This window comes from Fukomys damarensis, unplaced genomic scaffold, assembly GCF_012274545.1.
Source record: "Fukomys damarensis isolate Sample0158 unplaced genomic scaffold, DMR_v1.0_HiC HiC_scaffold_12, whole genome shotgun sequence".
Lineage (NCBI taxonomy): Eukaryota > Metazoa > Chordata > Mammalia > Rodentia > Bathyergidae > Fukomys > Fukomys damarensis.
In genome coordinates, this window is record NW_022900924.1 from 9,236,669 (window position 1) to 9,262,747 (window position 26,079).

Here is a 26,079-nt window from a genome sequence, read left to right on the forward strand (position 1 = left end):
GGTCGGGACACCTCTTGTCTGTCCCCTTCTGATGCCAACAGAGCAAGATGGGGACCAAGGCACAGATATCCAGGGTGGGCAGCAGAGGCCCGTGTAGCCCCAGGCATCTGTGGCCGCTGCTGTCCTCACTCCCCAAGCTGGCAGTGCAGGCTCCAGTGCCCAGGAGGGAGTTGCCATAGTTACTGGGAGGAGGAAGCCATCTGTGTGGAGATGAAGGTCTCGATGACACTGTGGCTGGATGGCAGTAGGTGGCTGTGGCCGTTGGTGGAGTCGGAGCTCTGGTACAACACGAGGCTGCTGGAGGACACTGCAGAGGCAAGTGAGGCTGCTGGCTGCCATCCAAGGCCCCCAACCCCACCCCAGCTGCCTGTCCCTAGGGGAGCTCAGATAGGAGAAGCAAGGCCTCCCCAAGGCCACGCCTTTGCCCTCAGCAGGCTCTGGGGCCACCCAGTGAGTGACCTCAGGACCTTTTGGTGGGAACACTGGAGAAGCCCTGGCCAGGTGGTGTGGTGTGGTGTGATGTGTGTTAGCTCAGTTAGGCTGAGTCACACGCTTGTCTAGGCGTTGCTGGGAACGTACTTTGCCGACACGGTTAACACCTGACAGTCAACTGGCTCAAAAGAAGGGAGCCGCGATGGGTGGGCGTCATCTCATCAGAGGCCGTTAAGGCCAGAAACACGTTTCCCAGAGACTGCAAAATCCCCTTTCTCGAGAATGCAGAACTATCTCCTGCCTGAGTGTCTGCCTGCTGCCTCCAGCCCTGCAGGTGATGGACGCCAGCCCCCACCATGGTGAGCCAGTTCCTTAAGGGAAATCCTGCAATATCCTACTGCTCCTGCATCTTGGGGGAAGTCAGCTGAGGACTTGGTTAAGAGAACCAAGCGGGTTTGGGGGTTGGACCTGGGTTCAAGTCCTGGCTGTGCCACCCAGTAGCTGTGGGAGATGAGACACGTCCGTCACCTCCTTGAGTGTCCACTTTCTCATCTGTAAAATGGGGACAATAATGGCAGAGGCCTCATGGGGTAAAGCAGAGAGTTGGCCCCATGGAGTCCCGTCCGTAACTGACCCTACAGCCATCTGGGCGGGAAGGGAGAGACTGAGGCTTCTCGAGGGGCAGCAACTTTCCCGGAGGCAGAGTTAGCCGGACCCCAGGGTGCCCACTCTTGACCATTACATTGTAGTTGAAAGCGAGGCCCTCTAGGGTTGTCGGGGTAAGGACAGAAGGGCAGAGTGAGAAGGCGGGCCCACTTTCCCCAGAGATTGGCCTGCTTGCTTGCCTTTGTTTGTTTGTTTGTTTTTGTTTTCTTTGAGGCAGGGTCTCACTCTAATTCAGGCTGGCCTTGGACTCACTGTGTCGTCCAGGCCGACCTCAAATTCGAGGCAATCCTCCAGCCTCAGCCCTCTGTGTGCCACCACTCCTGGCCCTGAGAAGTTGGATTTCTGGATGAAAGCTTCTTGTTTTTAAATGTTGACCACTAATTTAAAGACGATTAAACCTTGAGCCGAGCCAATGCAAACACATTGTGAGTCTCATCTGGCCTGGCACAAGCCCAGTGTGTTGCTCTCTGTTCCCCTCTGCTGCCTTTTCCTGTGACCTAGTCCCTTTCTCAGTCTAGTCTTGGGCTCTTCCTGTAGGCCCAGCTCCACTCCTGAGGCTGTGCACATGGCTCACTGTGCTTCACTGGGCTGTGTTTAGGAGACAGGGAGCCCCACACCTCCCCTCCGTCCACTGCACACACCGCTGCCCAGACCTGGGGACGTCAAAAGGGTGCTCACCTGTGGGGCTGGCGCTGAGCCGGTGGGCAGGCTGCAGGTGCTGGATGCCACCAGGGTCCTGGCTGGGGATGTGGATGGTGGTGGCCGGGGACACCGGCGCATGAAGTCCCGACTCACTGGAGGCCTCGGTGTCTGGGGTGAAGACCTGGAGAACCACAGCAGCCCCCTGAGCCCCTGGGTCATGAAGTGGGAGGCTTGCATGGGACTGGAGAGGCCGGGCAGGCCTGGCCCTTACCTGCTTGGCGGGTGTGAGGCTGGCGAGGGCACTCAGGTTGGTGGTGTCGGTGATGAGCATGGTCTGCTGAAGTAGCCCGGTGTGCGCGTACTGGGCCACCTCGGGCTTGTGGCTGTAGAGGGCTGGCGGGGGAGGGAGAGGGGGGAATGCGGCCATGGCGCCCTGGGCCAGCCTAGGTGCCTCCCCCACCAGAGGCTGGAACTGGTGTTCAGGCAGGTGGGCACGGGGCCCGGTGAACGGCCCGGTGGAGCCTCAGTGGAGGACCCATGGCTGATTTCCAAAGCTGGGTGCTCCAGATAGAGGGTTAGATCCTCCCACTTGGTGGGTGGCACACAGCCTAAGGAAGGGCAGGAACCAACTCCAACCCCTCCTGCGCCTTGGTGACGGCGGCGGGGAGGCACAGATGCAGTGCTGCTGTACTGAGCACAGGCGCAAGTGCGTCACACTGAGCACAGGCACTCAGTGTGGATGCCTCGGAAGGGAGGGCAGGTGGCCTGTGGGAGACCAAGGAGAGGGGGCCTCTCCAGTACGTAATCGGTGTTTCGCCTGCCACTCCCCACCCCAAGAAGCACAGACACTCCACTCACACTGTACTCCCACAGTGACGCGGTCACACGCCTAGCACTCTAGGAGGCTGAAGCAGGAAGGTCAGCCAGCCTGGGCAACTTAGCAACTTAGTGAGACCAGCTTAGGAAAAAAAAAAAGAGCTGGGATGTAATTCAGTGAGGAAGCCCTTGGTTCAAGCCCCAGTACCACACACACAAGCACAGCACCCACAAGCACACGCAAATGCATGCACTTTCAACTGTGCACACAGAGATACACAGGTCCACAACCCTTCCCAATCCTAAATTCCAAAAAGGTCTGAAATCAAAGGATTTCTGTAAGGTTTGGCCTCAGAGCTTGTTTATGGCAGAACCCCACCGGAGGTGAACTTCTGGTTAAATGGGTCTGGCCTGCTTCATGGTGCTCGCCTCCTCCTGCGGCCACAGTAGCATTTTAGAGGCCAGGGCAGCACCCAGACCCTGTGTGCGCTGTATGTGGTACACAGCATAGCCACCAAGCCCAGGTTGCCAGAGAAAGGGCTGAGGCCCCGTGCCAACGCACGTGGACGTGCACAAACACCTGGGAACACAACCAGCGAATCGCCGGATGCACCCTCAAAATGGGCTAGGTATCCACTCCTCAGGCATGCGTGGGCACACAGCTGTGCCGCAGTAGGTGCCACGGGGCTGTACTGTGGCCCAGACACGTGTACAACACCTGCTAAGCCACCACCTTCCCCTGCACCATCCACAGCCAGCCTCCGACCCAGGGCAGGGGGTGCTCACCGTGGGGGCTCTGCAGCTGAGCCATGGTCGCCATGAAAGGGCTCTGGGCTACGTGGCTCTGCACGGGTGGCATGAGAGGCTGCTGGTAAGAAGGGTGCAGCGGTTGGGAGAACTGGACCGGCTGCAGGGTGGTCAGGCTGCTGCCCATGCTGTTGATGACGGGCACACTCTGGGCCTGAGTGGAGGCCAGGCCTGGGGCAGAAGAACAGGGGTCAGCCAAGCCTCCCCCACCCCACAGATCCCCTGTGGGACCATCCTTCCTTCCCAGAGCTCAGAGGGTGCGCCCTGGGACCTGCCACCAATTAAAGTGGCCCTGGCAAGCCACTCCCTTTCTCTGAGCCTTTAGTTCCTGATGTGCACCAGTGGGAGAGGCAAGCAGTGACTAGATCAAAGGTTGTCCAACTGGGTTCCCTGGAGCCTTGGGGTTCCACGGCAGTGCAAAGGTCCTGGAGTCAGCTTTCCTCTCCCTTCAATTTCTCTTTAACATTGAGCAGTATCATATATTTGCATAATAGTCCCTGCAAATTCTGGGCTTAAGAAAAAAACCACAAAATATCTGTCCCCCTTATCCTGTTCCATTTCTCCCACAGACTTTTTTTTTTTTTCTCCTGACTTTTTGAGACAACCTCACTATTAGTTCCGACTGCCTTGGAGTCACTATGTAGCCCAAGCTTGCCTCGAATTTGCAGTGATCCTACCTAGGCCTTCTGAGTACTGGGATCACAGGCTTGCGCCACCCGGTCTGGCATCCCCACAGACTTCGGCTGCTCTGAAGTGTTACAGAACTTCTGTATCACGCTGATCGCCTGCCTCCCCACTCTGCTCTCTGAGGTGTTGGTCTGTTCGGTTCCCTGACGTACCCTGATGTAGGGCACGTTGCATGAATGAGCCCAGGGTTCTCCCCAGCTCCTCGGTTCTGCAGGAGCCCCATTACCCACCCCCAGGTGCCCGCCCCGCCCCCCACCAGCTTACCAATAACCAGGGTGGAGGCACCTGTGTTGCTGAATGTGGGGCCCAGAGAGGCAGGCTCACCGGGCCCGATGGTCATGACGCCAGGCAGCGAGGCCATGATGAGGTTCTGGGGCTGCTGGTTGAGGCCTGGGGATGTCTGTTCCAAGCTATGCAGGGCTGTCAGGGTGCTGACGGGGGGCAGGGGGCCCCCAGTTGCTGAGACCTGACGGGAAGCCAGACTGAATCAAGGTGGATTCCCCACCCACCCACCTTCCTGGGGACCCAGCGTTTCCCAGCCAAAGGAAAATGGCATCGGCAGGGTTTTCACCACAGATGGGGACACTCACCAGCTTGGCTTCGGTGCTCAGCAGGCTGTGGCTGGGCTCCAGGCCCGTGGGGGACACTTGGTGCAGGGGTGTAGACACTGTCACTAAGGGACCGCCACTGCTCGAGGGCACCTCTGCCGCCTCGCTGGCCACAGGCTGTCCGTAGCGCACACCTGGAGTGGGGAGCGGGGCCCAGCCTCAGCACCCACCTCCTGAGCCCTCCTGCCCTGGCCGCTCCTGGCTCCCTGGATACAAGCGCCACACCGCATCAGCTCGGGGCCGCTCTTCCCAGCACAACCCGACATGCGGCAGGCATCAGGAAAAGAAAACGGAACGAAGCTGAGCGACGGAATGACGCTGAAGTGAACAGTCGGATAGGAGGAACTGGAATGGATGAATTCAAACCAGCTCTAAGCAAACTGAACCTCAAATCGGGTGAGCTAGATCGAGTCGGAGCAGAGCTGAACTGAATCAAATAGAATTGGAGTGCAGTGATGGAGCTCTACAGCCAGCCCCGCGTCCGTGAGTCAAACAGCTGCGGATCAGACTGTCGTCGGGGGGGGAAGCGTTCCCTAAACAACACAATGTAATTATGTATTGTAAAATATAAATAATGTACAGACAATTTAAAGTATATGGGAGGGTGGGTGTAGGCTCAATGCATCTGCTTCTACCCCCCAAAATATAGAAGGAAGTTGAGCATCGTTGGATTTTGGTGTCAGCAGGGAAGCCTGGAACAAATCCCCTACAAATCCCGAAGAATGACTATACAAAATTAACCGAACTTCACTGAATGATATTTAAATTAAATGGACTGGATGGTAAATGTTTGGATTAAACTGTGCTAGATTTAAACGAACTAAATTGAACTGTAATTCCATGAACACAGAGGAATTGAGTCGGGCTGGACGACGGTGGTTTACACTGACAGATCTGAAATGCACGCGTTAACCTGAGATGGCCCAGGCCAAGCGGGGCTGAACCAGACGGGAGGGCGTGGGCATGGCCCCCCGGGACTGTGCAGGTGAGCAGCGGGGGCTCGGGGACGAGCTGGACGGCGTGGAGCAGGGTGGATAGAGGGCTACACGGTGGGCGGTGTGGTGGACGGGCCATCGTGGGATGATGTGGAATGGAGCGAGGCGGGTGGAGCGAATGCAGCGGAGTGGACGGTGTCAAAGCAGCGGCGCGGTGAATGGAGCAGACGGAACCGAGCGAGTGTGAAGAGGTCTGGGCGACCTCCCCCGCCCCCAGCTCTGTCTGCCTTCCGGGTGCCGCCCCACTCTCCCACCTCCGACCACCACCGCAGTGCAGCACTCACCGTGGACCTTACTGGGGGACAGAGCTGATGGCGGCAGGCCAGGGGAGCTGTGGGCCGGCAGCCCAGGCCCTGGGCCCGGCCCCGGGGGCGGCCCGCTGTATGTGTCCATGGCCAGCTTGTGCCGAAAAGCTTCTTCCTTGCGCCGGTTGGCAAACCAGTTGTAGACACGCACCTCCGTGACGAGGTTGGAGCCCAGCCCCTGAGCCTGTGATGGTGACACCCCTCTCTGGATGCACTCTGCCCTGCAGATGTGACCACACATGAGCCTCCAGGCCAGGCTCAGAAGAGCGCTCGCCTGGGGTGGGGAGGGTCCTGAGAAGTTGAGCTCCACCTGTTTGGGCTGGCAGGTCTTCGTTCCCAAACCACTTCTGCTGTGTGACCATAGGCAAGTGACTTAGCCTCTCTGACCTTAGTCAAGATGTGAGCAAGATCGCCTTGGGGTTGTGGAGGGGATGAAAGGAGATGAGTGGCCCCTAAAAGGGTCACCTGGATGGATGGGGGATGCTAGGGATGGAGTTAAGTTCAAGACACAGTCCGCTCAACTTTCTGGCCCAGACTAAACAGCAGGAGCCTCCCGTGGGGCCCAAGACACCCCACCACCACCAGCCATCTACCGATTGCACTCCTCCACCAAGGTCTCTCGCTCCTCCTTGCTGGGGTTCTTCTGCCTCTCATAGGCCTGGAACAGGATCTGCTGGGAGGCTGGACCCCACTTGAAACGGTTCCTCCGCCCCTTCTTGGCAGGCAGCTCATCGCCAGTGGGCTCTTCGATCAGCCCACCCTGCCCTGCATGGGTGAACTCTGTAGGCACAGAGAGCCATCAGTGGGGTGCCGACCACTCCACTTTCCCACGCCAGGTCACCCATCTAGACCCTATTCTTTCTCATTCCCAGGATGCTGAGCCAGTTTTACAACTAGAACTCAGAAATCATCTAATCTGGGAATGACAAACATACAGCACACAGCACCACTTTCTTAACCTGTGCCTGCGGCAGACATGACTAATCAACTCTTGTGTGCTTCTCCACTGAGCCAAGATATAATCCCCCTAGCCTTCTCAACACAAGGCTCCACTTAGGCAGATTTGGCACATTTACTATCAAAGAAGATGAGGCGTAGGGAGGTTGCATAGATTTCCAGGATCACACAGTAGAGCAAAAACATGAAGCTTTATCTCCTGGGTAGACTCAGGGTTATCCGTTCTCCAGACTTGGAAATCAGCCTTGAAATGCAAGTGTTGGCCAGGAAGAAAGAGCGCCCGCCAGCCCTTGTCAGCTGGCTCTACTTTACTGGCAATTTGTCCGTCAGAGCATCCCTAAGCGGACCACGAAGAGAATGCGAAAGTCGAGTACCCGGAGATTTTAATGAGCACAAAGAGCCCTCACCACCTGAGTGCCAGGCTCCAGTGCTCCAGGGAAGGGCAGGGAGCTGCCAAACCCAAGCCTTGCCTGCTGCTAGAAGCCCACTTGGCCCAGATTTCAGAGTTCTCTGCAGCTGTGCTTGCACACCTTCACACCTGCTCCCACGGCTCATATCCATCCTGTGGGGGTGGAGGAAACGGGATAGAACCCAGGGCCTTCACACAAGCCACATCCCCTGCCCTTTGATTTATTTTTTAATTATGAGACAGGGTCTTATCCCCTCAGGCTGTGCTCGAACCTGCAGTCCTCCTGCCTCAGTCTCCCACAGTGCTGGGATTGCAGGCGTGCACCACCACGCCTAGCCTTCATTTTGCCTTCTAGCTATGTGCACAGTATGGCTCCAGGCTGGCAGGGGCTAGGACCAGACCCTGGGGTACAAGGCACTGACTTGACACCCAAAACCTAAAACATTTCAGCCTAAAAGTTACCCCATCAAGGCCATCAAAGTCAGGAAAACCTAAAAAAACGGTCATAATCAAGGAGCCTTAGGAGACACAACTAAATATAATGCACCAACATTGGATGGGGGTGAGGAACCTGGATGAAGGATGAATTTTACTTAATAATAACGTATCAGTGTTGGTTTATTAAATGTACCACGTTAATGTTAACACCAGAGAAAACTGACTGAGAGGTATATGAATATTCTCAGTACTAACTTCCTAATATTTCTGTATATTTACATGTGTTTTAAAAATAAAAGTTTGAAAAAAATTAATTTAAATTAAAAGTTTGAGCTTTTTAAATCCCAGCACTCAGGAGGCTGAGGCAAGAAGATTGCCATGAATTCAAGGCCAGGCTGGGCTCCATAGTGGGTTCAAGGCCAGCCTGAACTACCAAAAAAAAAATTTTTTTTTAGTTTTTAAATTACCAAACATGCAAAATGGATAACCTTATGCCTGTAGAGGGTGGGGAGAAATTCGGAGAACACCTGGCAGGAAGACCACCTATAATAAGAGCAGCTAACGCTGTTGCTTTGTATATGCCAATAAATTTCATCATCAGGACACCCTCCATGGTAGAAGCTACTTTATCCCCACTGTATGGATGTGGAAAAAGAGTCACGAGAAGGCTGGAAACTCACTGAAGTTCACAGAGTTGATAAGTGGCAGAGCCAGGATTTGAACCTGAGCTTACATTTAGACACACACCACGTTGCCTCTCATAATTAGGACATGTGGGCCAGGCATAACGGCAACCACCTATAAGCCCAGCTACTCTGGAGGCTGAGGCAGGAGGATCACAAGTTTGAGCTCACCCTGTATTGGCAATTTACCAATACCCTGTCTAAAACTTGTTTTTAAAAAGGTCAGGAAAGGGCCGGGGATTTAACTCAGTGGTAATTTAGCTCAGTGGTGATTTAGCCGCCTGCCTAGCCAACTCAAGGAGTTCAATCCCCAGTACCAAAAAAAAAAAAAGAAAAGAAAAGAACTTCAGGGAGGTAGCTCAGTGGTAGCATGCATGACACCTTGAGTTCAATCTCCGATATCACAGAAGAAGAAGAAGAAGATGATGATGATGATGATGATGGTGGTGGTGGTGGTGGTGGTGGTGATGATTATAACACGTTGATCACATCTGCTGCTGCTTTGACAAAGCCCTGTTCAGTCAAATGTCTCATGCATTCACTCATTCATTCGCCTGTCTTTCACTACATAGTGTGATTTCCTCCTCCTGCCAGAAACAACACCCTGACTCTTCTCAGGAATGTTCCTTTCTCCTTCTCAGCCACCTAGATGAGACGGGCACCTCACGCCAGCAAACAAAAATGCCATATGTCCCTGGCCACTGGACCTGGTTCCTGGATCTTATTTTCAATAAATAATGCTAAGTGGCCAATTACATAAGAGGAACAAAAATGAATCCTGGGCACTGGTATCTCTATCAATAAGCTGAAAGGAAAAATAAAAGCTGAAGCAACTTGTGAAGAAAAGATGAATCCTGATTTTCTGTCTCAAACCCTACATTAAGAAAAAAGCAACAACAACAACAAAAAACCTCCAGCGAGATTGTGGCTCTAAATGTGAAAAGTAAAATAAAACTAAATGTAAAATAAGTTCACAACCTTTGGTTAGACAAAGATTTCTTAAACTGAATACAAAAAGCACTAACCATAAAGTTAAAAAGTAATAACTTCTGCTCATCAAAAGACATCAGATTTAGAGAGAATAAGGTAAACCACAGAATGAGAGAATATATTTGCAATGAAAAAAAATATATATATATATACATTTTTTTAAAAAACAGCATTCCAACTCAGGGCCTTGCACTTGTGAGACAGGTGCGGTACCACTGAGCTAAATCCCTGGCGCCAGTGCATATATATATATATTTTTTTTTTTTTTCGTACTGGGGATCAAACTCGGGTCCTTGCGCTTGCAAGGCAGGCAGCAGAACCACTGAGCTAAATCCCCCCCAAGTGCATATATTTTTAAAGGGATTTATAAATAGGGTATTTTTTAACTCCTACAAATACATCAGAAAAAAAAGCAGACAACGTATGAGAAAGATGGACAAACTCCTCAAATAGTTACTCCTTAAAGAGAGTCCAAATGTCCCCTGACCATATGAAAAGATACCCACCATAAAGAGTTATGCAGGAAAAAAAATCAAGGAAATGAGCTAAACTAGGTGTGGCAGTTCTTGTAATCCCAGAACTCTGGGAGGCTGAGGCAAGAGGGTCACAAGTTTGAGCCCAGCCTGGACAACTTATTGAATTAGACTCTGTCTCAATATAAAAACAGGAATGGCTGGGTATGTGGCACAGTGCAAAGGCCCTGGGTTCAAACCCTGGTACTGAAAAATATAAAAGAAGTAAACAAAGGAAATGAAAGTTAAAACCACTATTCATTGCCAGGCGTGGTGGCTCACGCCTGTAATCCCAGCACTCAGGAGGCTGAGGCAAGAGGATAGCTGTGAGTTCAAGACCAGCCTGGGCTACATAGTGAGTTCCAGGCTAGTCTCAACTACATAGTGAGACCCTGTCTCAAAAAACAAAAACCACTATACAATACCAACACATAGCCACCCTGGCTAAAATGAAATGATTGACATTACTAAGTGTTGGCAAAATTCCAGGAGCACCTGAAAGGTTCCAATCCTGCTGGTTGGAATTGATAACAATTTAACAGTGTCTATAAAGCCAAACTTATGTCTACTCTTTGACTTAGCAATTCTGAAACCAAAAGAAGTATATATACACCTTTAGCAAAAACCATGCACTGAAATGTTCATAGCAGCCCTGTTCACAATAGCAACAAATCAGAAGCAATCCAAATGTCCATCGAAGAAGAAATAATAGTATATTGTATCCACACAATGGAATATTCATATACAGCAATGAGAATGGCCAATCTATAATGACAAGGAGCCACGTGAATAAATCCACAAACATATGGAGTGCAAAAAGCTGCTGTATTATATAATTCAATTTGTATAAACTTCAAAGACAGCCATAATTAGCCTATGATGACAGAAGGCAGGGTTGTTGTTGTTGTTTGGTACCGGGCATCTAACTCAGGACCATGCACTTGCAAGGCAGGCAGCAGAACCACTGAGCTAAATCCCGGGCCCAGGATTATGGAATGCCTCCTACTGAGCAGGGATGGAGCTACTGGGGAGCTGGCAGTGCACTTTTTTGTTTTTGTTTTTTGATACCGGGGATCGAACTTAGGTCCTTCACTTGCAAGGCAGATGACTGGCAGTGCACTTTTTACTGGGTTGGTAGTTCTATCTGGTGCGTTCACTGTGGAATTCACTGAGCTGTACGCTTAATATTTGTTCACTGTTTCTACATTAGACTTCACTTAAAAGTTTACATTATTAAAACTAGAAAGAGTCCGCTGAGCTGAAAGTATCTGAAAAGAGGAGTTCTTTCCTTCTGGGCTTGCTAGGCTGGTAGGATGGCAACCCGGAGCTGGAGGACCCCCTGCCAGTATGAGGAGAGTGAGTTAGAGGGAGAAGCCCTAAGAGGAAAAAACAACCAAAGAATGCTGTGCAGATGTCATTTGAAACCCTGGGTCTAGCAGTGCGTGAATCAGCCCAGAACTCACATTCCTGAGCCAATAGATTCTTCGTTGTTGTTTAAATCTGTTTGAATTGGGGTTCTGACCTTTTTTGTTGTTGTTGTTGTTGTTAATATTAATTCATCAAATTTGCATTTTTTTCTTTCATTGAATTTATTAGTACTTTTTAGGAAAGTATTTTTCAATAAGGAAGAGAAAGTCAAGATATCCTCAGTTGGAAGAAATCTAAGAGTTTGTACTACTAGCTCATTTGTTTTTTGTTTTGTTTTTGGTACTGGGGATTGAATTTGAGTCCTTGGAACCACTGAGCTACATCCCTGGGCCCTGGCCCTTGTTAGTGAAAGAGTCCTAATCATTCAGGCGTATTTTAAATATGCTGCACCCCAAATCCTCCCATTTCTCTTTTAAAGTTAAAAATTCTCAGGGAATAGATATTTGGCCATAGTTTGCAACTTTCTTCTCAGCTCCAGGCTGAACTCTTGGATTACATTTCTAACTCTTCGGGAAAATGTACTTCCTGTGAGATGTAAATTTTCTTCCAGTGATGGTTTTGAGAGAAGACCATCGAAGTCTCTCAGAAGCTAAACCCAGTCCAACTGATTTCCAAAGTAAATATCTACTCTTCTCCTACAAGTGAAAACAGTACCAGCGAGTACTGTTATGTACTATTTTCTGAGTGTGTATTACTGTCAGTAGAAAGTGAACCCGCCAAGTGGGTTGAACCCACACTCCTGTAATCCCAGCACTCAGGAGGCTGAGGCAGGAGGACTGTGAGTTTGAAGCCAGCCTCGGCTACAGAGTGAGTTCAAAGCCAGCCTGAACTACATATTGAGACCTTGTCTTCAAAACCAAACAAACAAAAAGAGCAAACCCTACAATAACTGGGGTAAAGAGTAGTAGACATGGAGTAAGTAAGAATCAAGAAATGTCTATTATATTAATAACAGATATTACAAATCTTTCTATATTAATTATATGTTCCATATTAATTTTTTTTACAGTGGTCTGTACTGTTTATGGATGTATCGATTGGTACTGCCTTTCTGGTTCAGTGCTGGGTATCGAACACAGGGCCTTATGCGTGTTGGCAAGTGTTCTACCACTAAGCTACACTGCCAGCCCCCCTCCCTTTTTTTTTCTTTTGAAGCAGGGTCTCTACTAAGTTGCCCAGGCTAGCCTTGAACTTGTAATCCTCTTGCCTCTGCCTCCCAAGTAGCTGGGACCACAGGCGTGCTCCACCATTCCTATGTCTATCAAGAATTATAAAGTTCCTCCTCTGTGACCCAGCATTTCACTTCTGGGAATTTCTCCTACGGACAGGTTCACATGTGAGTATGAGCTCATATAAGTAAGGATTTCTTTGTAACCGCAGACTGGAAAACCCACAAAAGTCCTTTGGTAGGTGGCCAGTTAAACAAATCACGGCACCTGAAAATGGTAACCAGCAGCCCCTAAAATGAATAAAGTTAACTCGTCTGTTAATACCTATGTGAAAAGATGTACAAGATTTATTACTAAGAAGAAAAAAAACAAAGTGCCAAACATCATGTGTACTATGTTCCCATGAGCTAAAAAAGCATATCTAGGGCTGGGATTTAGCTCAGTGATTCTGCAGCCTGCCTCCCAAGCTCCAGGACCTGGGTTCAGTCCCCGGTACCAAAAAAAAAAAAAAAAAAAAAAAAAAAAAAAATCAGTAGTTGGTGTGTGCATAAACTCTCTCTGAAGGCCACCCGAGAGCCTGGAGTTGCCAGTGGCTGATTAGAGGAAGGACATCTATTCGGTTTTGCCGTGTTTTTTTTGTTGGTTTTGGGGGACTTTTTGGTACCAGGGATAGAACTCAGGACCTTGCACTTGCAAGACAGGTGACAGCACCGCTGAGCTAAATCCAAGCCCTGGTTTTGCTTTGTTTTTATTTGTTGCTTTTGTATGTTTTGTTTTATTATTGCTTTTCTGGGGGAGGGGGCTTTGTTTTTGTACTAGGTATTGAACCCAGGGCCCTCACACTGAAATGCATCCCAGCTCTTTTTATTTATTGTGAGACAGAATTTCACTAAATTGCCTAGATTGGACTCAAAGAAGCTATCCTCCTGCCTCAGCTTCCCAGAGTGCTGGGATTATAGACATGAACCACCATGCCCAGTTCATCTCCTTTTTAAAGCAAGTGCTATTTGCTTTTTCCAAAATCTGGAAAATTAGCCAGTAGGTGGTGCATGCTTAGAATCTCAGCTACTTGGGGGAAAGGGATGCACTGAGGTGAGAGGACCACAGGTTTGAGGCCAGCCTGAGCAAATTAGTACAACCTTGTCTCAAAATAAACAGTTTTAAAGAGATGGGAGTATACCTCAGTGGTAGAACATTTGCTGAGTAAACATGAGGCCCTGCGTTCCATTCCCAGTTCTGGATTCAATCCCCATAACCAGTTTTTAAAAATGGAAAAGTTGGGTGTGGTGGCACATGCCTGTAATCCTGGCACTCGGGAGGCTGAGGCAGGAGGATTGCTACAAGTTTGAGGCCAGCCTGGGCTACATAGTGAGTTCAAGGCCAGTCTGAACTATGCACCCTGTCTAAAAAAACAAAACAAAACAGAGGCCTGAATAAAGAAACTCACCACAAACAGGGCAATAGTGCCCCCAACTCTTCCTGGGTTTGTGGCAGAGGTTCCCTGAGTGTGCACCTTGTTTTTGAGCCTTTATTCACACTGTTTGTCCTGCTTGGAACAGCCTTCCCTGTGTCTCTGTAGGTCAAAATTAGACTCACACTGTAAGACCTAAACTACAGGTTGTGCTTCCGGTATGAATCTTCCTGAGCTGTCTGCGTCCCTGAAGTAGAAGAAAGTACCATTCCCACCCCAGCCTGTTCACTTAGAAATACTTTAGTACTCTGCACTGGGCCTGGCACAGAGTAAACGCGCCTTAAACAGCAGCTCTACTGTTGTGTGGAAGGTGGACATGAAGACATCCATCTTTAGAGGCCAACCCTTCTGCCCTCCGCACCGTGCAATCCCGCTGCCCTCCTGTCTGCTCAAGGAAGGGTGAGAAGTCGCAGCCCCACCGCAGCCAGGAAGGGCCTGACCCCTGCAGGGAGGACTCGGCTGGGTCGTACTTACGCTGCGCCACCTCTCGCTGCTTGCGGACGTACCAGGTGTACAGGGCGGCGCGCTTCTGCGTCTTCATGGGCGTCCCCTTGTTGAGGTGCTGGGACAGGTGGGACTGGTTGAGGCCGGTGGTGTCGACCACCTCCCGCTGTGGGATGTTGTGCTGCTGCAGGTAGGACTTGACCATCTTTGCCACGCGCCATGGGTCCTCCCTGGGAAGGGGACAAGCACAGGGTCTGCTCGGCGGGTGCTAACGGATCCTGAGGCTGGCGTCCTCCCTGAGCGTGGGGATTGCAGGTGAAAGCAGTCACGGAGCCCAGGAGCCTCACCTGGACTCAGAAATAGCGGGGCCAAGGCCCAGCCCCGTGGACACACAGACGGGGAGACATGAAGAGACTCCCGTCGGAAGCCAGGCAGCTCTGGGAGGGAGAGCCCTCACCTGTGTGCCGCCGTTAACAGGCCTCCCCGCATCCCACCTGGGGATGGATGGTAAGGGAGTCTTCTCCTCTGTGAGAAGTGGGGAGCACCTTAGGGCAGCAGTGGTCCAGTTCGGCACCCAAAAAGGGCCTGACTAGACTGCGCCACTGATGAGTTCATTAGGAAGGGAACAGATGGTCGGGGGAGGGACGTAGATGGATGATGGGAAATTTATTGGAAAAACAAAAACAGAGAGCCAGGCCCGGTGATGCACACCCTACTACCAAGGCCACAGTAAGAGGATCTCAAGTCCCAGCCCTACTGGGAGATTTAGCAAGACTTTGTCTCAGAACAAAAACTAAAAGGCTGGGGATGTAGCTCAGTGGCAGAACACCACTGGGTTTGATCTCCAGTGCCACGCATACACACAAAATAAAGAAAAACAGGAAAATGTGGACGGCTGCAATTTACAGCCAGGCCACTGAGACTTGGAAAGCTTGCATCACATGCATCTCTTACCCAAGGTCACAGGGCCGACTTCACAGATTCCTATACTTTCAAAAGGGAATCGGCTCTAAGTCAGCCGCGGCTATCAGGCAAAAATCACATAGGATCGCAGTGCCTGACGGTGTACACTGAGCCCTGGGCAGCAGCCCGGCTGGTTTCCCAAAGCTGGGGGCAGGCAGCTGGTTTTCCTGCGGCGTCCGGGTGATAGTTACGGGCTGGTGCTCAGAGACCTCCTTGTTTCAAAACGGTGTGTCTTTGAGCACCAAAATCTCATTCTGTGCACTGAGATTCTCCCGGGACTGTGACACAAAGGGACTGGGGACATCTGCGGTTCACATCCCTGTCCTTTGCTGTGCGTGGGTCTCCCAGTGGGGAATGGAAGGGATCAGAGCACACACACCACGTACTGTAAATTCTCTTCCTTTCCTACTATCTCAGCTCCCTCCCATTAAAGAAATGCAGGTATCAAATAAAGCTCAATGCAACAGTATTAAAACAGGAAGGACTGAGGGTTTTTTCGGTGCGCGCGCGCGTGTGTGTGTATGTGTGTGTACATCACTAGGAACTGAACCTGGTGCATTCTTACTGAGCCATATGCCCATCCCTTTTTATTTCTTTTTTATTTTGAGATAAATTCTCACTAAGTCATTAAATTGCTTAGACAGGATTCAAACTTGCAGTCCTCTTGCCTCAGCCTCCCAGAGGAATGGGATTATAGGTGAGCACCTCCAGGCCCAGCTCAGAAGTGAGATTTGAACCCAGGTCTGTGACATTCCAAAGTCTGTGTTCGCCTTTCCCTGCTTGATGCAGAAATCTGCTTCTAGAATCAGGGCCTTCTGATATTTGCCTATGTGACAAATGGCACACGCTTCTTATTGCTTGCCACACCTTGAGACTAGAAACAACCAAGGAGCCCAGCAAAAGACATCAATGGTATTCCTGGGCCTCCTTTCTGTGCCCCATGGCAGGAGCTCTTCAGGTAGCCAGGCAAATGGTTCATCTGGTATCTGAGAGGCAAAGAGGCTTTCCACATACAAGTGGACCCTTGAGTTATGACTGACCTCACATATTAACAATGGGTTACAATAGAACTTTTAGTTTTAACTTATGACTAAAGTCAAATGCCAGCTGTTTGTGCAGTTGTAAACAAAGACTCCTGATGCCAGATAATCATAGAAAAGCATACATAAGCATCAGTCTGAGCACAGGTGCACATGTTTGTGGACATGATTTCAGTCCATGTTTATATAATCGTTACAATTACTGCTATCAAAATGGCCCCAAAAAAGCTAGAAAAGAAGCTAAGGAAGAAAGAGAAGGTAAAGAAAGTAATCACAATGGAAAAGAAGAAGGAAATTGTGGAGAAATTGAGTGGTATTTCTGTGAACAATCTTGTTAATATGTACAGCATACTGAAACCCACCATCTCGACAATCTTACAGAGAAAAGATTTGTATGAGGGAGCTAGTGCTTCTAAAAGTGTTACTCAAATTAGTAAGTCATGATCAATAGTGTTAGATGAGGTGGAAAGGCTGTTATTAGTGTGGATAAATGAAAGGCAGATGGCAGGTCCATAGCCTATCTGAGTCTATAGTTTGTGAAAAAGCTGGATCTATAAACACAGATCTCATAAAGTGTTATCCATCGATGAGTGATAATGGTGAAACATTTCATGCCAGTAAGGGGTGGTTGCACAATTTTAAAGTGAGAACTGGGGTTCACAGCATAACTAGGCATGGTGAAGCAGCCAGTGCTGATTAAAGGGCTGCTGAAAATTACATACAGCACTTCAAAACAATGACACAGAGCAATGGCTTTTGCTGTCATCGGGTTTTCAGCTGTGATGAAAATGGCCTTTTCTGGAAAATCCCAAGAAAACATACATTACCCAGGAAGAGAAGAAAATGCCAGGCCACAGGCCTATGAAGGATAGGCTAAGCTTATTGCTATGTGCCAATGCGAGTGATGACCTTGAGATAAAGCCTCTCTTGGTTTATCACTCTGAGACCCCTAGAGCGTTCAGAAAACATAAAGACATGAAGAAAAGGCTAGGTGTCATTTGGAGATCAAACATAAAAGCCTGGGTAACAAGAGTGATTTTTCTTGAGTGGACTGGGGAGGCTTTCTATCCTACTGTTAAGAAATATGTAGAAGACAAGGGTTTGCCCCTCAAGGCTCTCCTCATGGACAATGCTCCTGTGCAGCCATGAGATTTGGAAGAAAAATTGGCCGAACAATTCCCATGGCTCTCAGTCGAGTTCCTCTTCTGCAGCCTATGGACCAGCAGGTTATAGCTGACTTTAAGAAGCTGTACACCAAGGAACTGTTCCTGAAGTGCTTCCAGGTGGTCTCAGCTACAGATTTATCCCTTAAAGAGTTATGGAAAGAACATTACAACATCCTTTCCTGTGTAAGATTAATTGAGAAATCCTGGGCCAGTGTCTCTCTAAGGATGCTGAGCTCTGCCTGAAAGAAAGGAAGTTATACAGGAGAGAACTTCAAGACTGTGTAGAGGAGCCTGAGCCTTCACCTGACCCTGTGGTTGATGACACTGTGGCTATGGCAGAGTCGGAACTGGTGGAGGAGCTGTCTACAGAGGAACCTCAGCAACTTCTGGCTGACCAACAGAGAACGGCAGCCGAGGAGCTTTCTGAAGAAGAGGACAAGCATCATCAATCAGTGTAGCAAAATAAAGGAAATCCTCAAAAAATGGACAGAGCTGCAAACAGTTGTAGAGGAGACCCAGCCAGACAAAGAAAAGGCCAATAGTTGCATTCACTTGCTTAGTGGTGACGTCACGTCATACTACACAGCAGTGTTAAAGAAAAGGCAGAAGACAAAAAAAAAAAAAAAGGAAAAAGGCAGAAACAGACAACCTTAGACCAGTTTTTAGATCTAGAAAAGGTGGAGACCTGGTGAGCCAGAAGCAGGTCCTAGTGGGCTACAGACTCTCCCAAGAGAGAAAGGACACCATAGGGCAAGATTCCTGATGTTCTTATGGAAGAGAACTCTCCTTCCAAACAGTAACCACCTTCCATTTCATCCTCCCTTCCCAGAAGCCAAAGAAGTCAACTTAAATGTTGAGAACAGTATGAAATTGTTGTTTCTGGTAAACTAGGCACATTTTATAACTTTTTGGTGAATACACTAACTAGGCAGATTATTGGTGTTTCTGGTAAACTATGCACATTATACAACTTTTTTTAATTAGGAAAAGGTTAATTAGGGGCCAGGGATTTAGTTCAATGCCTGCCTCATAAGCACAAGGACCTGAGTTCGATCCCCAGTACCAAAATTAAAGAAAGAAAGAAAGAAAGAAAAGTTTAGTTAAGGGTGCTTTGGGAGGTTCAGAACACATTCTGGATATTTCCTTTATTTCTTATGGGGAAAATGGTCTTGACTTACAACCAACTTGAGTTAGAACCAACCCTCATGAACACAATGAGTTCGTAAATCAAGGGTCCACTGTATTTGCCTGTGTACATACAAAACCCAGAAGACACAGGACTTGGAGACCCTGGTGCCAACATAGTTTTTTCTCTGTCGCTCTTCTGTCCTTTCTAGAGTATGTTTCTCTCATATGAGAAACCCAAAGCATACAAAATTTAAAGAGAAAAAAATAAGATAGATATAGGCATATAGGAAACAGGAAGATAGATCTTCTTCTGTAAATGCAGAGGATCTAGAGATGGAGGGAGGGAGAGGCCGAAGAGGGAAAGGTGAATAAAAAGAATTGAGATGAGTTTCCACCTCCCCATGACGAATGGAATCATCGTGTACTGTAAACATGGACTCAGTTTTTGTTTAATTTAAACATGGACTGATTTTTAAAAGCAGGGAATTGCAAGTTCAAGGTAGGCCAGCCTAGGCAACTCAGTTTAATTTTTTAAAAAAGTCTGGGATGGGCCAAGGATTTAGCTCAGTGTCACTGCACCTGCCTCGCAAGCGCTAAGTCCAGAGTTCAATCCCTACCTGTACCAAAAAAAAAAAAAAAAGCCTGGGGTGTGGCTTCCATAGTACAGCATTTGCCTAGCAAGCACTAGGCCCTGGGTTTTATCACCAATATTGCATACGTGCATACATACATCACACTATTATATAATATGCTACAATTTGTACACTGATTCCTTGATATCCTGAGGAGATTGGTCCCAGAGTGTCTCTGGGTGACAAAACCCACCAATGTTCAAGTGTCCTGTAGAAAAGGGTGTGGTGTTTGCATATAACTTCCGCACATCTCCCTACGGACTTTAGATCACTCTAGGTTACTTGCAATACTTAATGCAATGTAAATGCTATAGAAATATGTTGTTTAAAGAATGCTGACTTGACATGATTATTTTCTAGTATTTTCTTTTCTTTGTTTGTTTTGGTGGTACGGAGGATCAAACCTAGGGCCTCACACGTGCTAGTCAAGCACTCTACAACTGAGTGACAACCCCAGACCCCTTTTTCTGATTTTTTTTCCCATACTAAGGATTGAATCCAGGACCTTCGCACTGAGCTACGTCCCCCAGTCCATTTTGTATTTTGAGACAGGGTTACCCACTTACAATCTTCCTGCCTCAGCCTCCCAGAATGGTTGGATTACAGGTACGTGCCACCACACCCAGCTCTCTTTTCCACCTACAGTTAGCAGGATTCACGGATTTGAAACTCGTGAATTCAGGGGGGCCAACTGCAAATAATATTCAAAACTAAATTGTAGGCCGGGCACACTGGCGCAAGTGCTGTAGTCCCAGCACTCAGGGAGACTGAAGCAAGAGGGTCCCAAGTTCAAGCTTAACCTGGGCAATTTAGGACTTAGGGAGATACTGTCTCAGAACAGACAATAACAATAACAGCTCTTGCCTGGTCCCCTCAGGGACGCCTTCTCAGAGGTGAGGGCAGAGAGAGCGCCATCATCATAAGCCTCGGCTTTGACCCTCTCACTTTCTTTTTCATCAGTAATTCCCAGGGAAGGAGAACAAGTAAGCAGGGACAGACCGATTTAAGTCAGCAGTAGATACAGCATTCTGTGTGCAGAATGACAATGGTGACAAGGAAAGTTCCTTGATTACCTACCAAGCCAGCCCTGTGCTGCAAGCTGGCCATTTAAATCTCATGATGACCCTAGGAAGGAGGAATGGCACGGTCAACTGCTCCACGGGTGAGAAAACTGAGGCTCAGAAAAAAAGGTGAAGTCATCTGTCCCAGGTGACCTAGCTGGCTTCTGTGGCACAGATCACAACTGCAAGGCCAGCCTGGACAACTTAGCGAGACCTTGTCTCAAACTTTAAAAAGTCTGGGAATGTGTCTGAGCAATAGAGCTCCTCTGGGTCCCATCCCCAGTACTGAAAAAAATATATCTGTATCGTGGTACTGGGACTCCCAGGCCTCTCCCAGCTTCTCTCTGGGGCTGCTGGGAGCCTCTCTTCTCCACCTGCCCCCTTCCTGGGTGCCAGTCAGCTAGGAGTGGGAGCTAGGAGGGAAGGGCGGTCCAAAGTCCAACCTGTGCTTCTGCCAAACGTGTTTATCTGATGGCCTCCCTCCTCCCCCAGCTGCAGTCACCGCCCTCTCCACCCCTCCCTTGCCCTCTCTCTCTCCTTTGCACGCTGGATGGTGTCATGGCGTCGCCTCTCCTCTAGGCCCAGGCTAAAGATTCACTTTCAGCCACTGCCACTTGAATATTTATGTTCGCATTCATATTCTCTCTCTCTCTCTCTCTCTCTCTCTCTCTCTCTCTCTCTCTCAGTTCATTCCCTGGTACAAAAGAAAGAAAGAAAGAAAGAAAGAAAGAAAGAAAGAAAGAAAGAAAGAAAGAAAGAAAGAAAGAAAAAGAAAGAAAGCAAGCAAAGCTTATTCCCCTCCGCCTCTCCACTTCTCCCGTACCAGGTCAACAGGTCAAATAAAAATGAAATAAAACCAAGGCCAGCCACCCTCCACACCACCGCTACACTTGTTGTAAAGACTGCACATGTATCTCAACAGGAAAATGGGAAGCAAAAAGTGGTCAAGGGATTCAGCTGAGCTACTAAGAACCTGGCGTTTTAAAACAGTTCCTGGTAGAGTTGGCCAACAAATCCACAGCGGCAGCAACAAAAGTGAATTTAAAATGCCAGTGAGAATGCAGAGCCAAGAGGGCCTGTCTTCCCCTCTTCTGGGAAAAGTCAAGTGTGCAGTTTTTTCTAGAACCTATTGAGTCAGTTTCTCTGGCTCTGTGTCTTGGTCCCCCCCGCACACACACCATCTTCTCCAACTCAAAACTAAGAGGCCAAAGCCCTGGGCCTGATTTCCCATGATTCACCTGCCTATACATAGGGTAAATCCAAGTCTACCTCATGATGCTCTCCAGAGAATTAAATGAGTTCCAAATGGGGATGGAGAGTTTGGAGCTGGGTCGGGCCCATCATAGGGCTTAGTAAGAGAATAATATTGTGGCATCCTCCTCATCCTCACCAGCAGTGTCATCCTGTGGTCCCCTAGCCCAGGAAGGGTGAAGATCTGCCCATACCCTGCCTCTTGCCTCCCGCCCACACAGGTCAACCAGATATCCAAGGTTTGGGGGCTTTTGCTCTCTGGTTTCAGAGGTTGTGGGACCTGGTGGTCGTTCCTCTGGAGAGGGAGCCAGATTCTCAGTGTGGTGGCCTTAGATCTGAGTTCAAATTCCAGCTCAGCCTTCCACTATCTGAGCAGCCATGGGAAGCTACTTAACCTCTCTGTGCCTCAATTCCCTCGTCTGCAAGATAGAGCTACAGATAGTTCACATTGAAGAGGAAAAAATGAATTGTATGCATTTGTAAGCCCTTGGTGTGCTCTATAGCACTGCAGAGAGGTGGGTGCAGCCTGAGCTGAATCGTGAGAAGGATGGGGTGGGAACTGAACCTACAGACAAGCACACAACCTCCAGGGAGCTGGGCAGTGGGCAGGAGGACTCAGGCCCAAGTTCCGGCCTTGCTACCCAGAAGAGTTACCTTGGCTAAGTCACTTGGCCTCTCTGAGCCTTAACTTGCTCATCTGTAAAATAGGACCACCTGAAACGATCGGGCCAGCTACCATTTACTGCACATACTACACAAGCAGTTCTGCAAGTATCATCCTGTTTAATGCTCCCAATGTTCGTTGCATCTCTGCCTTGCAGAGGAAACTGAGGCTCGGAGAGTGAAAACCACCTGGCTGAAATGGAAAGGCACAGGCTGGGACTGGATCCCAGGCCCTCTGGCTGGGATGTTGGATCCTTTGTCCTGCCTCGGCTATGTTCTTTCTAAGTCACTGTCTCCTGGGGCTGCTTGATGGGGAGGAACAGAGTTTCCAAGCTGGGATTTAAACTGCTCAAGAACGAAGAGGAGCTGTGAGGACACCCAGCAAAGAGCGCTCATTCCTGGTCACCTCCTTAGTGAGGGCAGGAGGTGTTTTCAGGGCCTCAGATCGCCCTGGTCACTCATCCATTGATTCGTGCTGTGTCAGACGTGGGGCTGCATTTCAGGGCCATGAGTAGTGAACAAGGCTTTGCCCTTGAAGAGCTCCCTATTTCCCTGGCAGGACACAGAAAACAGGCAGGCTGATAAAAATGATAAAAGACAAGAGAAAGTCGATGAAAGTACTAAAAGACAATGTGAGTTGGGATGGGCCTCACCTGTGAATGGGGCGATCAGGGAGCTGAAGGAAGAGAAGATCTGGAAACACAGTACCAAGCAGGAGAAGCCCCACATGCTAAGGCCCTGAGGCAGGAATCAGCCTGTCTTCAGGGCCGGAAAAGCCAGTGTCAAAGGAAGAAAGAGGGTTTGGAAGAGAGAGGTCAAGGAGTTTGGTGGGCCTGACGGGATAGCACCAAGGCAGGGAATTCGGATTTTATTCACCGTCTGTGTTGGGAAACTCAGGCAGAGGAAGAGAAGCGACCTGCTCAAAGTCTCTTCTCTGGATTAAGGGTAGAGATCTGAGAGGAGAACTCATGCTCCCACTCTGGCCTCAAACATGGGGCACCCCTGGGAGACCGGAGGCACCTGCCTCTTCCCAGACACCACCCTCTCCAGAGAAACAGCCTCCTACTGGGTGTCTCGGGTCCACACCATCTCTCCAGCCTCAACTTCCCCACCACCCAGGTACAGGTGTTCACAGGGGTCCCCCAGCCCTCTCCCAGGGGCTTCCTTCCCTGCCAAGGCTAAAGGCCCCACTTCCATCCCTGGGGCGTTTTTCAGATCCCCTTTGTTACCTGAACAATAAGTAACCCAGGTAGTTAGTTATAAACTCTACAGGAACAAGGAGCTGGTTGATAATTTATAGCAACATCTCAAATTTAAATGGAAAGTAAATAGCATGCTGTTAGCATTAAAGAAAACCCAATCGGGGCAGAGGGAAGCACTCAGCCTCCACCCTGCCTGCTGCCTCACTCTCTCGCCTGCCCCTTCTCCCAGCTGGGTCTGAGCCCCTCTCCCCTGGGGCTCCCTGCTCTCCCCGCTTCTGCACCCTCTCTCTCCATCCTCCCCTGGTCCTCTCTCTTCCTCCTGCTCCCCGCTGTTCCCGCCTCTCCTGGGCTTCCCGGTCTCTACTAGTCCCAGGGAGCACTTTGCCCTCTACTCCCCCCTGGAATGCTGAAGACCAGGCCTCCCCCCAACAGCAAAGGGGCTGCTGGTCAGGAGGCCCCACCCAACCAGGTAAGACGGCCCTTGGCACCCCTTGCCCTGATCCGTACCCCAAAGCCCCTGATCCCACCTGGGCCCCAAGCAGGCCAGGCCCGGCCCCACCCCATCCAGGCCTCCCTGGGTCTGGTGATGCCTGGCCCTTTGCTCCTCCCCTGCAGCGCGGAAGCCCTTTGCCCTCTTCTTCCTGCCAAGTCAGGGGGCCTAACTGCTCCCCTGCCCCCCGTCCAGGGCCTCAGGAGGCTCCCGGACACTTCTGGGAAGGCCAGGGTCCACCAGCCTTCCCCCACTGCAAGCTTGGATCAGGACCTTGGACAGAAAAGAGATGGGTCCCCCACGCACAGAGCATCCTCAGTGCCCTCAGCCACCCCCAACCCAGCTCCTGACCTGCACCATAGCTCTTTTCCCACACCAAGCCTTGGTTTCCCCATCTGTAAAGCAGAATTCTCAACAGCTCCCTCCCAGAACTCCTCTGAACATTAAGGGCAGTTAGACACAGGAAGTCTCAACGGCAAGCAGTAAACGCTTGCAAATATGCAGCTGTGAGGACAAGGATGTGGAACCTTTAGAGAAGAGTGGTCTCTATGCCCCCCAGGTCGTACTTCTCCCACCCCGGTGTCCCCATCCTCCACCTTCACTGGGTGGGAGGTTGGTTGGCCCAGGCGTCTCCAGGCCACCGTCCCTACAAGTTAATGATCACAGGCCTTATCAGAGCCTTTTGCCGTTTATAAATTTATAAAACAAAAGAGAAATAATAAAGTGCATGGGTAATTAGTAACCAGGTCAGCTCTTCTGAGGAGAGGGGAGGCATCAAGCTCAGGACCCACCCAGTTCTCACCCAGGAGATGGGGAAACAGCCAGAGGATGGGGTGCAGGACGGCAGAGAGGGTACAGGATGAATGGGAGACTTCTAATGTAGCCTGCGGCCCAGGTGGGGGACTCAAGGTGGCACAGGAAAAAGGAGCAGCTCCCACCCGCAGCCTCCATCCGCCTCAGGTAAGAAAGACCTGGGCTTTCCCTGCCTCCAAATGCTTAAGGCTCTGGGGGTGAGGCAGGGAAGCCCCCAAAACCCCAGCCTCGGCCCCCGCCTCCCTAGTGGTGCTTTCTGGCCCCCCAAGCTACAGTCTGAGCATTCGGGCGGGCAAGTTAGGGTTTGGGGAGGCACAACTGGCCCTGGTGGCTAAGGTTTTCCAGCACTTCCTGGCTCTACCAGCGTTTGCACTGCGGACCCTCACCTCTGCTCCAGCCCGGAGTCCCCGAGGGCATGTCCCCACTTTGAGGCCCAGGCTGAACGCCACAGCACATGGGAACTGGGAGCCTGCAGAGGGGCAGGTGGGGCAGATGGGGGCAGGAGGGGAGGGTGGCCCAGCCGGCTCCTTCCCGGGCGCGGGGGACGGAAGGGGGCCTTACTGCAGCAGGGTCTCCACCACGGCTTTCTGGTGGGCCGCCTCCTCGGGGCTGAGGTTCTCCAGCTCCTTGAGGATGGGTGGTGTGAAGTCTTCGCCATCGTCGTCCGTCTCGTCCTCGGAGCCCCGCGTTTCCCCCAGTCCATTGGGCAGCTCAGCCAGCTCCCCTCGAGTCCCGACACAGCTCTCGCCCTTGTCCAGGGGGCCGTCTCCGGCCAGCAGGTAGGGTCCCGGCTCGCCCAAGGCCTGGATCAGCGCCTCTTTGCTCAGGCCCGACTCGAGCAGGGCCGCCAGGAGCTCTGTCTGCAGCTGGCTCAGTTTGGAAACCATGGCTCGGCCACCGCTGCGCCACGCGGCCCGGGGCCACCAAGCTGGCCACCTCCCCCACCCACCGCGCAGGCTGTCTACTTGCTGGCGGGCTGGCAGTCACAAACCAGGCTCCTTGCACCCACTGCCCCCCCAAACCCCACTAGCCAAGCCCTTGGGCACCCCCAACCCCCAACCCTGGCCCCAGAGGCCAGTGAATCAGGGCCCCTGCCTGCTCTGTTTACATTGGAGCTGGGGAAATTCTCCAAGGTTCATATTTATCCGTGTGCTTAGCGAAGGGACTGAACTTTGGACTTCAGCCCTGCAAAGAGCAGGTCTCATGGCAGC

The 26,079-nt window shown here is 50.4% G+C and overlaps 1 protein-coding gene across 2 annotated transcripts; it reads right to left on the minus strand.

Annotated features, from left to right (window-relative positions):
• Positions 1–179: 179 nt before the first annotated feature.
• On the minus strand, positions 180–25,774 carry Hnf1a (HNF1 homeobox A). 2 transcript variants are annotated; one of them, XM_010604035.3, is made up of 10 exons: positions 25,430–25,774; positions 14,490–14,689; positions 6,552–6,738; positions 5,938–6,179; positions 4,641–4,792; positions 4,315–4,516; positions 3,343–3,534; positions 2,012–2,133; positions 1,777–1,921; positions 180–307 (listed from the first exon to the last, which is right to left on the minus strand). In XM_010604035.3, exons 1-10 carry the CDS (start codon positions 25,753–25,755, stop codon positions 180–182), a joined length of 1,896 nt encoding a protein of 631 aa, XP_010602337.1. In that variant the 5' UTR covers positions 25,756–25,774. The 2 variants fall into 2 exon arrangements, with proteins under 2 accessions (XP_010602337.1, XP_010602332.1); XM_010604030.3 differs by having other exon boundaries at positions 1,777–2,133.
• Positions 25,775–26,079: the final 305 nt, after the last annotated feature.